The following is a 16939-nucleotide window of genomic DNA, read 5'->3' as shown; positions in this document are numbered from 1 at the left end:
AATCCAGAATGCAGCAGTTAGACTGGTGACAGGGAGTGGCTCCTGAGACCACATAACACTGGTCATGAAAGACCTACACTGGCTCCCAATACATTTCCAAGCACAAGTCAGAGTTGGTGCTGACCTTTAAAGCCCTAAACGGTCTCGGCCTCAGTATACCTGAAGGAGCATCTCCACCCCCATTGTTCAGCCTGGAAAGTGATGTCCAACGCAAAAGGCCTTCTGGTGGTTCCCTCACTGTGAGAAGCAAAGTTATAGGGAACCAGGCAGAGGGCCTTCTTGGTAGTGGTGCCTGCCCTGTGGAACACCCTCCCATCAAATGTCAAGGAAATAAACAACTATCTGACTTTCAGAAGACATCTGAAAGCAGTCCTGTTTAGGGAAGTTTTTAAACTCTGATATTTTATTGTATTTTAAATATTTTGTTGGAAGCCAACCAGAGTGGTGGGGGAAAACCCAGTCAGATAGGCGGGGTATAAATAAGAAATTATTATTATTATTATTATTATTATTATTATTATTATTATTATTATCCCAACCTGCTTTTGTTTGTGCTCTCTTATGCTTTCATTACTAATCTCTCTATAATGATTCTCTATAAGGTGCTTCCCCTTTCTGTGTGCAATGACTACTGTTATCCTGGATACAGCAGGAAAAAGAAGGAAGGAGAGAAATTTTGCTGCTATGATTGTGCTCCTTGTCCAGAAGGGAGGATCTCTAAGTATAAAGGTGGGAGGAATAACTGACACAATCATCTTATTCAGATTTCCATAACACAGCATAAAGTGTACCCCTTGAATGCATATGGAGGTATTTTCCAATGCAAAATTGTAAACAAAAAACACAAAAAACTAATAATTAATTTTTAAGAGTTTCAAAGAGTGTGGGACTGAGTGAATTTGTGTCCATCACTATCTCTCAGTCCATGCAACCTCACAGGGTTGGTGTGAAGATCCCTTGCCAGGTTCACTGTCACTGAAAGTCTTTCCTTGATTTTTCCAGTCCCTTTTCCTGGCCCTTTTCCCAGTGGACCATCTGGCATTTCATCAATATACTCTGCTTTTAATATTTAATAGATTTTTATAATCTTATTTTAATAAAAAAACAGGTTATTAACTATTTAAATAAATACATAATATAGGACATTTCTGCTTTCAATATACAATACTGAATGTGAGAACTTATTGTGGAACATTTGTTCCACAGCAGCATAGAAAAGCCTGCACTTGTGGAATCCCAGCCTTGACGTTTATTTTCTCCACTTTGATAATACCGCTTATAGGATACCGCTTATAGGATTAATACTTCAAACAAAGAACAGAATACAGTGATACCTTGGGTTAAGTACTTAATTCGTTCTGGAGGTCCATTCTTAACCTGAAACTGTTCTTAACCTGAAGCACCACTTTAACTAATGGGGCCTCCCACAGCTGCCGCGCCGCTGGAGCATGATTTCTGTTCTCATCCTGAAACATAGTTCTTAAGCTGAGGTATTATTTCTGGGTTAGCGGAGTCTGTAACCTGAAGCGTACGTAACCTGAAGCGTATGTAACCCAAGGTACCACTATAAATTGACAGCATAGCAGAACAACTTAATGTTTAACTGTAGCATGAAACAACATGTAACATTGTGAAGATGGTTTTTAGATTCTGTCCATGTGGGGGAAAATAATTTTCTGAAGCAAATACATTGAATGCAAACTTTTCTGTTTATGTATTTATGTGATTTTTTTCTCTGAGGATGGTGACCCTGAAAAAGTTAAGATGATGATGATATACTTATACCCCGTCAATCAACTGGGCGTCTGCTCAGCCACTCTGGATGGCTACAAACAGAATATTAAAAACACAATAAAACATCAAGCCTTCAGAACAATGCTTTAGCTATGTATTGATCAATGTCAGAATCGTTTTAACAGCTCTTCCTTTATTTTAGATATGGATGCCTGCATGAAATGTCCAGAAGATGAGTATCCTAACCATGACCACACCCAATGCATTCCCAAAGTCCCCAGCTACCTCTCTTATAAAGAAGATTTAGGACTTGTCCTAGTTTTCTTGACCATTATCTTCTCTCTGATCACAACATTTGTGCTTGGGACTTTTATGAAGCACAATAACACTCCCATTGTCAAAGCCAACAATCGGATTCTCACCTACATCCTCCTCATCTCCCTCCTGCTTTGTTTCCTCTGCTCCTTTCTCTTCATTGGACAGCCTGGAAAGGTCACCTGCCTTCTCCGACAAATCACTTTTAGCACCATCTTTTCTGTGGCCCTTTCCAGTGTTTTGGCAAAAACCATTACTGTGCTTCTGGCATTCATGGCAACCAAACCAGGATCCAGGATGAGGAAATGGATAGGGAAAAGGCTGGCAAATTCTATTGTCGTTTCCTGCTCCTGTATTCAGGCTTGCATAGGTACTCTTTGGTTAAGTACATCCCCTCCATTCCCAGATATGGATATGCACTCACTGCATGGGGAAATCATACTTGAATGTAATGAGGGTTCAGTTGTCATGTTTTATGGTGTCTTAGTCTATATGGGTTTGCTGGCCCTTGTCAGCTTCATCTTGGCTTTCCTTGCCAGGAAGTTACCTGACAGCTTCAATGAGACCAAATTTATCACTTTCAGCTTGCTGGTGTTTTGTAGTGTTTGGTTGTCCTTTGTTCCCACCTATCTGAGCACCAAAGGAAAATACATGGTAGCTGTGGAGATCTTTTCCATCCTGTCCTCTGGTGCTGGATTACTGGGTTGCATCTTTTCCCCAAAATGCTACATTATTATATTCAGACCTGAGCTGAACACCAGGGAACAACTAATCAGCAGAAAAAAGTAAAAGAACATGAGTGCATATGTTTCTTTCTGCTTGTGTATGTAGTTATTGGAAATGCTGGTGGAAGGGATGTCATAAGAATTCAGCCATGGGTACTTGCTTAAGCAAACGTCTGTCTTTCAATTTTTGTATGCAGGGTTTGGCCAGAAACATTTCATTTCAATTTAGTTCTCACTTTAGTTTGCTAAAATAATTCCTGTTTAACTGTGCAGTGGAATCCTAACTTGAATGAGGATACAATTATCAAGTCAGATGATTCCTCCTTGTGCGGGTCCCAAACCTTTAAATGACTTGGAACAAATTTCTTCACATAAACATGATCAGTGGTGGCATTACTCGCCCAAATGACTTAAGTACAAAACCAATTTTGAGATATTGCCGCATGTAATTAAAAGACACAGTAAATCAATTTCATCTGAACACCAATCATTAACATGTACAGTAAGTTTATCTATTAAAACAGCGTCTCAATTAAAATAGTTAAACCAGCAATTTATACTGGAGGAACGGGGGGAAGCAAAATATAGCAACTTTCAGAGATTCCTGGGTCATGTGTTTTCTTGCTTCTACATATTCTTAACATAGCATTATCAACTTCATATCTACTGCAAAGGGCCATTATCCAGAAAGCATAAGAATAAAAAGGTGTTTAAGAGCTCTGGGAAGCCCCCATTCCATGTCGGGTTTTTTTTTTATTAAAAAAAAACCCACAAAAAAATAACAAAGTTAAATAAAGCTTTTAACTTTCAGCAAAATCATCTGAAACACTTCCATTCTTATCATAATTCACTGACCATTTATATCATTTGAGTAGTGAATTTCCCCTTGGTGTGCCCAGATCACAGTCCCTTTTGTCCTTTACAGATCACCATAGGAGGTGGAAGGGCAGTCTTTGAGTAGAGTTCTGGGGATTTTCTAAGGAATCTTAGAATTGTAGAGCTGGAAGGGACCACACCACAAGGGTTATCTAGTCCAATCCCCTACAATGCAGGAATCGTTTGCCCAACATGGGGTTCAAACCAAGAACCCTGAGATTAATTCTCATGCTTTGTGTGCCAAAGCCCTGTGCCCCACAGTTTCCTATTGATTTATAAACACACAGACACAAGTATGTATGTTAATGGGCTAAAACAGGCCACAACTTTATTGGTTACAGATGTGGTCAGTTTGGCATAGGCATTGGCTGAAGCCCGGCTATATCTTGACTCCTGCCCGTTTGCAGGGAGTTGAACTAAGGGTAAAGTACCAGAAGGGGGAGCCCTATGACTTATATCAGATGGGGCACCCTGAGGAGTCTCCGTTGGGTCATGGCATGGCCCTAGCCCACGTATGGGCTTCTGACAGGATCCACACACCCCGGTCCCTTTAATAGGATACCCTTACCGAGGAGCGGCAGGGGAGGCTACAAACTCGCCTCCAATAAACTAATTGCCTAATTGCCGAGAGAGAGAAGCCCTGTGGTTTAAAACACCTGCACATCCTGCCAGCATTGATTGGCTGGGCAGGCATGACGTGGCTGGGGCTTGGGTTGGGTGGAGGCATCAATCTCCTGCCCCTTCTAGGATCACCATGAGGACCCAGATGCCCGTACGCAACACTGCTGACAGTGAAAGGTGAACGGTCTTACCAACTGAGCTATCCAAGCTTCTTTAGGAGAGTTCTATAACTTTTAGTATGGTTCTCACTTTAGTTTGCTAAAATCCTCTGCATTTGAATCCAAGATTGAATGAGGATGCAATTATCAGCTCATATGATTCATTCTTGTGCGGGTCCCAAAAAATTAAATTACTTGGAACAAATCTCTCTCTCTCTCTCTCTCTCTCTCTCTCTCTCTCTCTCTGTGTGTGTGTGTGTGTCTGTGTGTGTAAATATCCACATACATATATTAGTTGCTAAAATGCCTTTCAAGTGATTTTAAAAAACCATTAAAAAGCTCAGTGAAGAGCTCTTGGAAACCCACAACCAAAAGTGACTTTAAAAATAAGAACAATCATGAAATGGAGCTTTTATCTTTCAGTAAAATAACCCTCAATCACTTCCATTCATATCATAATTAAGTGACAGTTCCTATAATATGAGTGCTACTCAAAATTCACTTTGGGGGTTTCCAGAGCACAGTCCCATTTGTCCTTTAGGGACTGTCATATAAAGGGGGGGTATTCTGTGAATAGAGTTCTAGGGATTTTCTGAGGAGAGTTATTTGAAGTAATTCAGAGAGGAAAGAGACCTCAAAGACTGCAAGGTATGTAAAAATAATGAACCAGGGCAGGACTCTATATCAACTGGAATGGTTCATCTTGGTTCCTTCCCTCTCTTCCCTGACATATGAAATTGGAGAGCAGCCGTGGTTGGTGCAAAGAGTTGCTATAGAGGAAGAACACACAAACACCAAGCCTATGCATAATAAAACATCGCAAGTCAACAATACACTGGGGAATGATAATAATACCTGTTGAAATTGCTGGTTTATGCAACTGACATTCAGCACATGCTAGAAAGGTCTGAAGAAGAGCTATAAAACACATGTATTCTTCAGAATAAGATCTAAGTAGAGGCAGGGCTTTGTCATTTTTCTGTTGAATAATTTCTCATTTATATGATAGGATATATTTCCACAAACTGATTTATTCTTTTTCCTTAAAGAAAAATACATACAAAGTAAAGTGAGGAGATACAGACTTGGATCTAGACAGTATGAGACCCACTGATATCAGCGGGAGTCACGTTCCACTAATTTATCCAGCTCAAAGAGAGAAACAGATGACCAATATTAACTAGAACAGTGGTGCTGCCGTGGACCACTAGAAAATTGTTGAGGTTCTTTGCAGACCACTTAATGGTCTGCCTGTTGTAGCAGTTTTAAGGTGCTGAGGCTATACAATTTCAAATAGCATACTATTGCTTCTTCAATTTTGAATCCTTTACTTTATTGTATTACAGCTTGTGTTCAATGGAATTCTAATTGCTCTTTACAGACATGCTGTGGACAGCCTGAACTAAGCAAGAAGACCACTGGTGGTCCACAAACAACAATTTGAGAAGCCCTGAACTAGAACACAAGGGTACTGGCACCCAAATTCCATAACGAGCCAAGTTGTAAATCAGTGCAATCATAGTGTTAACTACAATTTGATTGATGCTGTAGCAACTGCAATGCTACGCATAGAGGATACCATGGGAAGTGACAATTGGAGGGGACGTTTTGTGAACAGGATCATGACAGTGATGGTGTTGCTGCTTACACTGTTGTGTCATACTGTATGCAAGTCACATTTCATTAATTGCAGCATACATGATGACCCTCTTCCTATTCCTCATGAATTTTACCAGGCAGGGGACCTTGTGATTGGTGGGATTGTTTCTCAAGTCTTCTTCTTGTATAATGTACTTTCTCTCCTGGAACAGCCTACACAGAATGTGATTGGTGAATCTATGTAAGAGACCATGCCATTTCCCCCTTTTCCTCAGTATATTAACCAAAAACATGATCCCAAAACATTTTGAGCATTTAGTTCTTCAGTTGAGATATTTTATTTTCATTATACTTTGAGTTTGTTTTCTTCACTGCAGTCTTGAACAGATGCAGATGACAAATGAATAATACAAATGTGTTTTATTGCTTCTGTCATTGTTGTTTTATTAAATAGCTGTAACTTACCTTGCAGTTCAGTGCCTAAGGACTACCAGCACATCCTGGCCTTAGCCTTTGCTGTAAAAGAGATAAATGACAACCCCAACATCTTACCAAACATTTCTCTAGGATTCCACATTCTTAATAGCTACACTGCTAGCATGACCTATAAGGCCACCCTGAGCCTGCTTTCTAAGCAAAAAAGGTTTTCTCCTAACTTCAAATGTCAAAATCAGAACAAACTGGTTGCTGTTGTTGGAGGATGCATCTCTGAAATCTCTGCCAATGTGGCCATCATTTCAGCAATCCACAAGACACCACAGGTAAACTGTGTGCATAGGGGGTATGAATATATTTTTACAATAGTGATACACCATCATAATTAGAGAGAAAGTTTCTGCAATCTTTTGGATCATGGGCGGCTGATGGGCAGGAACACTTTTTCACTTTATGGTTAATGCCAGGGGTGCGGGAACAGAGGCAAAAAATTGCAGGGATCAAGAGATGTGACTCTTACCTCTGAACATTCCATGATATTCCAGAAACACAAGAGCAAGCAGTTTTTACACCCAGAGAACACACAACTATTTCCACCTCTAGCAGGCTTAGGCATCATCACGGTACAAATAGACTATTTAGACAGGCGGCTTGAACAGGGTCAGTATGGGATGTGGCCTGCATAGAGACATTGTGTTCTATGCAACGGCATGCTTTCTAACAGAGCAGAGACAGAGAATCATTTTAAGATTTTATGATGTGGGGTGTGGATAAAGAAAATTCAGTATTCTTTTGTTTTTGAGTATCTGAAATTGATTAAACGGTCCAAACAGGCAGAAATACAACCAGAGGAGCTCTTAGCAAAATGGCAGGTCATCCCTAGTGGCTGGACTTGGCTGTGAAATCCCAACATGACTAAGTTAGGCCCCTTCGTTTAGCTTTACCTGTATACAACCATAATTTCCAAGTCTCCAGAAATTTTAATTCCTCTTCCTTTTGTACTAGTAAGACCTCATGGTGACTACTATTGCCACACTTAAAAGGAATACACTCATTTCAGAATAGGTTAAGAGCAGGACAGTGCATAGGGCCAGGGGTATGGAAAACATAAGTTGAAACATCAAAGGCTGAAAGAAATTGGTATGTTCAGTATCTTGAAAACAAGTCCAAGTTGCAACATTTCAACACACTTCAAAGACTTAAGCCGTTGCCACATACAAGAGGACAAAGCTTCATTCTCTATTGCTGCAAACGTAGTACTTATTTAAGGTTCAAAATTCGGACTAAACGTACTTCAATTATAAACAAATGAAACAGCCATTGTTGCAGAAACTGTGATTCTGGTTTTCAAAAGGATATTGAGCTAGATGACCTACAGGACCAACTCCAAAATACTGATTTACTATTCTCTTGTAATTCTCTTGTAATCTGTCTGAGAAATATTCATGGATTTTATTACAGCTCACTTATGGATCATTTTTAGCAGTACAAAGTGCAAAAATGCTATTCCCATTCTTGTACCAGATGGTCCCCAATGAAGCCCAGCAGCACAAAGGACTTGTCCAGTTACTTCAGCATTTCAGATGGACATGGGTTGGGCTTTTTGCCGTGGATGATGACAAAGGGAATAGGTTTTTACAGACAATAGTGCCAATGCTTACCCAGAATGGCATCTGTTATGACTTCATAGTAAACATACCAAAATGGAGTTATATGGATGAGATGCTAGACTGGTTTTTTAAGCACATGGATGCTTATATCATTGTCTTTGAAAGAAAGGCCAATGTATTTTTTGTATATGGAGAACCTCCATCCTTTCAAGTTCTAAGAATGATGTTGTTTCTAGCACCCTTGGTGGACTTGCCCCCTCTGGGTAAAGTGTGGATTATTACATCCCACTGGGATTTTGCATCACACTCTATTCAAAAGATTTGGGATTTACAAACTTTCCATGGTTCCATATCCTTCACGGTTCATTCAAATCAACCATTGGGATTCCAAAATTTCCTTCAGATGCTAAGCCCTTCATGGGCCCAAGGAGATGGTTTTATCCAGGACTTTTGGGAACAGGCATTCAACTGTTCATTAGATATGTATAATGGGCAGCATCAGGAAAGGAAATACTGCTCTGGAGGAGAGAAGCTGGAGAGTCTTCCTGGGACCTTGTTTGAAATGGAAATGACTGGCCACAGCTACAATGTCTACAATGCTGTCTATACTGTGGCTCATGCTTTGCAAGCCATTTACAAATCCAGTTCCAAATATAGAAAGTTGGGAGAAAGACAGGAACTGTTTTTTCAGAATGTGCAACCATGGCAGGTAATTACAACTGAACATTTTAAAAAGACTATGTTTTCTTCTGGAAACACAATGAATTCTAAGTGTGCATGATACAATTCTTATTTCTGTGGTGCTTCTCATTTCCTTTCATGTTTTTCCCCCTTTTGGAGATCTATTTGGATAAGTATTGGTTGCTCCATGATAAAATATGGTTATTTCAATTCATAGTCACACATTAACCTGGAGCTTATGGAAATTAATGAACATTAGAAATATCAAATAATCATATAAGGTTTCCAATTCAAGAACAAGACATGATCGCCCAATGGATGAAGTCACCACATACATTGTTGAAATGTTTTCAAACAGTTGTTGCTTTGTTGATACTTTCTTTCTATCTAGGTCCATCATTTTCTAAGGACCATGTTGTTCAACAATAGTGCTGGGGATTCAGTGTTTTTTGATGATAATGGAGAATTAGTTACAGGTTTTGATGTAACAAACTGGATTATTTCTCCGAATGGTTCGTTGTTTAGGATCAAAGTAGGCAAATTGGATCCTCATGCACCTTTAGGAAAAGAGTTAAGCATAAATAATGATCAAATTGTGTGGCATAAAGTTTTTAATCAGGTGAGATACAGTTCTGTGGCATTTGATGTTTTGACTCAAAATTTTCAAAGGTTTTGAGGACATCTAACTATATTTCAACTTTGATTTTTGTTAATCTCAATAGGAAATATTATTTCATGAACCTTTTTGAAAACGTTATTATATTCCAGTTCTAATTCTGATTAATTCCAATTTTATGTTTTATTTTTCCTCTCCCCCAATAAATAAATAACTTATTTCATGAATTGATTTCAGGATTGTGGGCTCAGTATTATCTTTAATGGACCCTTCTCATTTTAACAGATTTTTCCATATTTAAGGGAGCTATATCCACCTATCTAAAAAGTATACGTTTCTACATACACTACTAAACATACATCTCTCCATAGAGGCAGTGAGTAAGCAATCTCAAAGTTCAAGGACACATTCTAGCCAATGAAAACAAAAGCAAAAAACTGGAACAGAAAATGAAACATGAAAAGTCCCCTCCACAAGTAAATCTTAACTAGGCAACACAGAGAAAGGTGAACCATCCCTTCTCTCATTTGGGAGTTTTCCTTTCTTCTCCCAACCTGCTTTTTTATCTGATTTCTTATGCTCTCATTACTAATCTCTCTTTAGTGTTTCTGTACAGGTGCTTCCCCTTTCTGTGTGCAATGACTACTGCTATCCTGGGTACAGCAGGAAAAAGAAGGAAGGAGAGAAATTTTGCTGCTATGATTGTGCTCTGTGTCCAGAAGGAAGGATCTCTAAGTATAAAGGTGGGAGGAATAGCGGGCACAATTATCATATTTGTATTTCCATAACTCAAAATAAAATGTAACCCCTTGAATGCATATAGAAATATTTTGCAACACATAATTTTAAACAAATCATAAAATACCATTCTAATAATATTTAAGAGTTTCAAAGAGTATGGGATTGAGTGAATTTGTGTCCATCCCTATCTCTCAGTCTAAGAAACTTCACAGGGATGGTGTGAAGATCCCTTGCCAGGTAGTTCCACAGTCACCAACAGACTTTCCAAGATTTTTCCAGTCACAATAGGTAAAGGTAAAGGGACCCCAGACCATTAGGTCCAGTAGCGGACGACTCAGGGCTGGAAGAGCTCATCTTGCTTTACTGGCCGAGGGAGCCGGCGTACAGCTTCCGGGTCATGTGGCCAGCATGATTAAGCCGCTTCTGGAGAGCCAGAGCAGCACACGGAAACGCTGTTTACCTTCCCACCGGAGCGGTACCTATTTATCTACTTGCACTTTGACATGTTTTCAAACTGCTAGGTTGGCAGAAGCAGGAACTGAGCAACAGGAGCTCACCCCGTTGTGGGGATTCGAATCGCCAAACTTCTGATTGGCAAGCCCTAGGCTCTGTGGTTTAACCCACAGCACCACCCACGTCCCAGTCACAATAGGGTATACAAGATAAACGTTTAGTAATGGAACACCTGGCATTTCAAGTATATACTCTTCTTTTAATGTTTTTTCATTTATTTGATTTTTATAATCTTACTTTGATGAAGAGCAAGCTATAAATTATTTAAATAAATACATAATAAAGGACATTTCTGCTTTCTGCATATCCAATATCAGATATGAGAACTCATTGTGGAAAATTTGTTCCTTAGTGCAACAACCTAATGTTTTACTGTTTCATGAGACAACATGAAAGATTGTGAAGATTGTTTTTAGATTCTGTCTATGTGAGAAAAAATAAAAATTCCAAAGAAATTAAATAAATTGAATGCAAACTTTTCTGTTTATGTTTTCATGCACATTTTAAATCTTGATGAAGGTGTCCATCATTAGATTCTTAAAGAGGTCTGTAATACCAAAAAAGTTAAGAACCAACGCTTTTGCTATATATTGATCAGTGTCTGAAATATTTAAACAGCTCTTCCTTTATTTCAGATATGGATGCCTGCATGAAATGTCCAGAAGATGAATATCCCAACAGTGGCCAAACCCAATGCATTCCCAAGGTCCCCAGCTACCTCTCTTATGAAGAAAATTTAGGGCTCATCTTAGTTATCTTGACTATTTCTTTCTCTTTGATCACAACATTCGTACTTGGGACTTTTATGAAGCACAATAACACTCCCATAGTCAAAGCCAACAATCGGACTCTGACCTACATCCTCCTCATCTCCCTCCTGCTTTGTTTCCTCTGCTCCTTTCTCTTCATTGGACAGCCTGGAAAGGTGACCTGCCTTCTCCGACAAATCACTTTTAGCATCATTTTTTCTGTCGCCCTTTCCAGTGTTTTGGCAAAAACCATTACTGTGCTTCTTGCATTCATGGCAACGAAACCAGGATCCAGGATGAGGAAATGGATAGGGAAAAGGCTGGCAAATTATATTGTCTTTTTCTGCTCCTTTATTCAGGCTTGCATAGGTACTCTTTGGTTAAGTACATCCCCTCCATTCCCAGATACGGATATGCACTCACTGCATGGGGAAATCATACTTGAATGTAATGAGGGTTCAGTTGTCATGTTTTATGGTGTCTTAGTCTATATGGGTTTGCTGGCCATTGTCAGCTTCATCTTGGCTTTCCTGGCCAGGAAGTTACCTGACAGTTTCAATGAGGCCAAATTTATCACTTTTAGCCTGCTGTTGTTTTGTAGTGTTTGGTTGTCCTTTGTTCCCACCTATCTGAGTACCAAAGGAAAATATATGGTAGCTGTGGAGATCTTTTCCATCTTGTCCTCTGGTGTTGGATTACTGGGTTGCATCTTCTCCCCTAAATGCTACATTATTATATTCAGACCTGAGCTGAACACCAGAGAACAACTAATTGGTAAAAAAAGAACATGAGTGCATATATATTTTTCGGGGGGAGGGGTTTTCTGCTTTTGTCTGTAGTTCATTTGAAATTCTGGTGGGAGGGATTTTATAAGAAATTGGTGATGTCTACTTGCTTGAGCAAACATCTGTCCTTAAATTATTATATGCATTCCATTTCAACTAGGTTCTCACTTTGGTCGGCTAAAACAATTACTGTTTAACTGGTCAGTGGAATCCTAACTCGAATAGGGCACAATTATCAACTCTGATGATTCCTCCTTGTGTGGGTCCCAAGCATTTAAATGACTTGGAACATTTTTTTTTAAAAAAAAAAATGTGTTTGTGTGTGTATCCACATACACATGATCAGTGCTGGCATCATTCACCCAAATGACTTACTGTAAGTTCAAAACCAATGATACGATATAGCCGCATGTAATTATAATGCACAGTAAATCAATGTCATCTGGATACCAATCATTAAAATATACAGTAAGCATATTTTTTTAAACAGCATATTAATCAAAATAGTTATACCAACATTTTATACTGGAGGAACTGGGAGAAGCAAAATATAGCAACTTTAAGAGATTCCTGTGTTTTCTTGCTTCCACATATTCTTAGCATAGCGTTAGCAACTTCATATCTACTGTAAAGGGCCATCCTCCAAAAAACATAACAATAAAAATGTGTTAAACAGTTCCGGGAAGCCCTCATCCCATATTTTTTTTTAATGAATAAAACTAAAAAAGTTAAATGAAACTTTTAACTTCGAGCAAAATCACCCTGAATCACTTCCATTCACATTATAATTCACTGACCCCTTATATAATTTGAGTATTGAAGTCCCCTTTAGAGTTCCCAGAGCACAACCCCTTTTGTCCTCTAGGGACTGCCATAGGAGGTGGAAGGGCAGTCTTTGAGTAGAGTTCTGGGGATTGTCTGAGGAATCTTAGAATTGTAGAGCTGGAAGGGACCACACCACAAGGGTTATCTAGTCCAATCCCCTACAATGCAGGAATCGTTTGCCAAACATAGGGCTCAAACCAAGAACACTGAGATTAAGTCTCATGCTTTACGTGCCAAGGTCCCGTGCCCCACAGTTTCCTATTGATTAATAAACACAAACACAGAGACACGAGTATGTAGGTTAATGGGCTAAAACAGGCCATAACTTTATTGGTTACAGATCTGAGTGGTTTGGCTTAGGCATTGGCTGAAGCCCAACTATATCTTGACTCCCGCTTGTCTACAGAGAGTCAAACTAATGGTAAAACACCAGAAGGGGAAGCCCTATGACTTACATCAAATAGAGGCACCCCAGGGGGGTACCCATTGGGGTCATGGCATGGCCCTAGCCCCCCAACTGTGCTGCGGTTTAAAACACCCATGGCCATACACCCTGCCAGCATTGATCGGCCGGGCAGGTGTGACATGGCCAGGGGTTGGCTTGAGGGGCGCCTCAATCCCCTGCCCCCTAGCCAGGCCACCAAACAAAGTGTAATGTGATGCACATTGCAGGGTGGAGAGAGTCCTAACTTCACATATGCACATGTTCATGCTGAATGCTGGCTGGAACTGGCCAGAAGTGAAATCCTGGGGTCATAGTCTATAGCCACTCTGTTCAGGTAGGATTCTCTCTCAGCCCTACCTGAAGATGCTGGTGATTGAATCTGAGACCCCCTGCATCCAAAGAAGATCTATATCACTGAAGTACAGCCTTACATTTGAACTATTGCTCTCACATTTCACCTATCGGCCTCTGCAAACAGGAAGACATGTCATCTCACCTTTTGACAGCAACAAGCTACCAGTATTTTCCTTATGGCTAATTTCATTTCCTTGTTTCTCAGGGTATAAATAAGGGGATTTAATACTGAGACACCTACATTGTACATGAGGGTGGATATCATGTCCGACAGTGGTATATCTCCCGAGGAAGGCAAATAGTTGAATAAAACAGGCACATAGAGCAAATTCACAACTGTGAGGTGGGATGTGCATGTGGAGAAAGCTTTCCATCTTGCTTTGTTTGACTTGACCTTCAGAAGGAGAAAAGATATTATATAGAGGTAGGAGAAGAGTGTGAGGATGAATGGGATCATGACAATTAAGCCAGTGACTGTGTTGAGAAGGCTGATGTTGAGCTGGATGCTACTGCAAGCTAACTTCAGCAGTGGCTTGATGTCACAAAAGAAGTGCTGGACAAGGTTTGGGCCACAGAAGTGCAGCTGGGAGGTCATCACAGTGTGCATGAGTGCATGGCAGAAACCAGTGCCCCAAGAAGCTGCTGCAAGCGATAGGCATGTACATTTGTTCATAATAACAATGTAACGCAGAGGATTGCATATAGCCACATAGCGGTCATAGGCCATAACTGCCAGAAGGACACCTTCACTGCTTCCAGTGAAGTGGAAGAAATGGAGTTGAGTTAGGCATCCGCTGAAGGAAATGTACTGAGGTCCAGATATAAAGCCTGCCAGCATCTTGGGCACAGTGACTGTAGCATAGCAAATGTCCAGGCATGAAAGATTGCTGAGGAAGAAGTACATGGGTGTGTGGAGGTGAGCTTCAGTCAGCACTGCAAACAAAATGATACTGTTTCCTAGCAGACTGATGAGGTACAACATCAAAAAGAGTAGAAAGAGAAAAGGTTGCAGTCCTTGGAGATCTGTCAAGCCTAGTAAGATAAACTGGCTCACTTCTGTCTGGTTCTTCATCTGTTTTCACAGAAGTGGTACCCTGTTAAAACCTGTAGATTTTAGTAAGGACACAACATAAATAACTGAAATGTCTTGTCAGAGCTTATCAACATTTAACTTTTACCCCACTGTTTCCAGACACAAGTCTGTGCCTAAAAATTCTGTATCTAAGTGTTATTGTTTTGCCCCAGAGCTTTCCCTGAAAAAAAAACATGCTCTTTAGTGCTCAATCAATTTGAGTTTTCCATGGATTGCTATTTGCTCTGATTGAGCTTTAAGAGCAGGTTTTCATGGGGAAAGGTCCAGAGCAAAAATAAGAGCTACTCAGACATGGAGCTTTAAAGTGTGGTCCATGCCTAGAAAGAGTCAAGGAAAAGCAAGTGTGAATAAGCCCTCTACTGCAGCCTCTAGTAGGGATATGCATGATGCCTTTTTCCATGTAGTACTGCTAAATACCTCAAATCCCATTTATTTCAATGGATCTCCACTAAGCAAGATTAAATCTGGATCTAACCCACTGAACAAAACGGACCAATTTAATCACATCCTTACAGGTTTTGCATTCACAGTAATCAATTTGGATTTTTACCCCTTTCTCATTTTTAAGATTCTTATTTTTGATGCATTTTTTACTCTCTCTTTTTGGAGATATTTTCTGAATGTTTGATCTCAACATTTGTCCGTACTTGAAACTTACCAATCTGTTTGAATTTCTATTGAAGATGCATTGAAGGACAGTGTACCTCCTATCCAAGTGCTTATACTGCTGAAATGTAGCTAACAATACAGTGCTATAAATAAAAGTAGTTATATCTCTATAGCTGTAATGGCCAGGGGCACATTAGCCCCTTGAGGCAAAATGTATATAAGAACTGGCTTCATGAGTCCCACACCATATTATTATATGCACTGGAGACCAATTACTCAGTCCATTTCAACTGGTAGTAGTAGTGATGTGGAATACATTAATTAAGAAAGGGCTTCTAAAAGTGACAAAGGAATTAGTTGCACAACTTCCATAATATTCTTGCAGCAATGGAATCACCATCCATTCCCACCTTGGTGGCTTGCAGAACCAAAATTCTCATGAACATCAGTAGGCACTGCAGACTGCAACATACAGAATGAGAAAGAAGTAAGGCAAGCGAACCAGCAAAACCACTCGCTCCTTCTTAACTACTTAACTATTGCCAGAAAATTGTTTTTATTTTTATTCTTTATCTCTGTCTTCACTAAACAGCCTTTTAACCTTCTGGACTTTAAGTGACCCAACTTACTCTAAATACTGGGTAGAGCAGTATAGAACTTAACCATCCCACACCAGGGCCCCATAGCCCAGAGAGCAAACCGTCAGGCCAGCTCTTCACCTTTAAAGGTGCCAATAATAGGTTATTACCTGAACCTTAACTGTTTCCCTTCCTGTATCTAACCTTCAAAAGTGACTCAATGAAGTGCCAAATTAACCTATTAATAAACATGACAGCTTGGCTCTGAAACTGGCACACCCCAAAGACATGTACCAAACATGCATCCAGATGGTATATGATGCTAGAGAACAATAGACTGTGGGGTTTCCAATCACTGGTCAATCAGTCAGGCTACTCAGGGCTGCCAATTTATATCTGTGATTGTCCACAAATCTAAGTAACAGGCACTGTGCAGCGGGCTGAAAAGGAAACAACAAAACACTATTCACAATGCAATTCTTTTTTCTGAATTCAAAGGGGGGGTGAAATTATTGCTTTGGTGCTCCAGAATAAGAACATTGGGAAAAATATTCCTCTTCCAAAAATAATATTTTTCTTGCAAACAATTCCAGTAAAAGTTCCAAGATGATATTTGATTAAATTATTCAGAAGAAGAATAAAAACAGAGGAGAAACTTGTGGTTCACAGGCAACTTTATTAAAGGGTCTGTTGATCAAGCAATAGTTCAGACTAGAAAATAAAGCCTGGAAATTAAGGGATATGCACGTTTGTGTGTGTGTGTGTGTGTGTGTGTGTGTGAGAGAGAGAGAGAGAGAGAGAGAGAGAGAGAGAGAGAATGTATATTCCACCTTTCCATTGTTATCAAGATCTTAATAAACTCCACAAGTCAAATCAA

At 39.8% G+C, this 16939-nt stretch overlaps 3 protein-coding genes across 3 annotated transcripts in view; 2 read left to right on the top strand and 1 right to left on the bottom strand.

The window, feature by feature from the left end:
- Nucleotides 1-16939, top strand: part of LOC310830551 (olfactory receptor 6N1-like) — a gene marked incomplete at its 3' end in the record, with an annotated part of 236827 nt that overhangs the window by 190153 nt on the left and 29735 nt on the right. The window lies entirely within an intron of this gene.
- Nucleotides 607-12164, top strand: LOC310830833 (vomeronasal type-2 receptor 26-like; the record flags this gene model as incomplete). The annotated part of the gene is made up of 7 exons (XM_083710670.1): nucleotides 607-729; nucleotides 6166-6269; nucleotides 6501-6789; nucleotides 7925-8782; nucleotides 9146-9373; nucleotides 9987-10113; nucleotides 11260-12164. The coding sequence occupies exons 1-7, from the start codon at nucleotides 625-627 to the stop codon at nucleotides 12162-12164; spliced, it is 2616 nt and encodes an 871-aa protein (XP_083566796.1). The 5' UTR covers nucleotides 607-624.
- LOC310830832 (olfactory receptor 12D1-like) lies at nucleotides 13916-14980 on the bottom strand (the record flags this gene model as incomplete). The annotated part of the gene is made up of 1 exon (XM_083710669.1): nucleotides 13916-14980. The coding sequence occupies exon 1, from the start codon at nucleotides 14852-14854 to the stop codon at nucleotides 13916-13918; it is 939 nt and encodes a 312-aa protein (XP_083566795.1). The 5' UTR covers nucleotides 14855-14980.

The sequence above is a fragment of the Podarcis gaigeae genome (genome assembly GCF_964106915.1).
Source record: "Podarcis gaigeae genome assembly, chromosome: 13".
In the NCBI taxonomy this organism is placed as follows: domain Eukaryota; kingdom Metazoa; phylum Chordata; class Lepidosauria; order Squamata; family Lacertidae; genus Podarcis; species Podarcis gaigeae.
The sequence above is the reverse complement of the archived record's forward strand: the minus strand, read 5'-3'. Positions and strand labels throughout refer to the sequence as shown.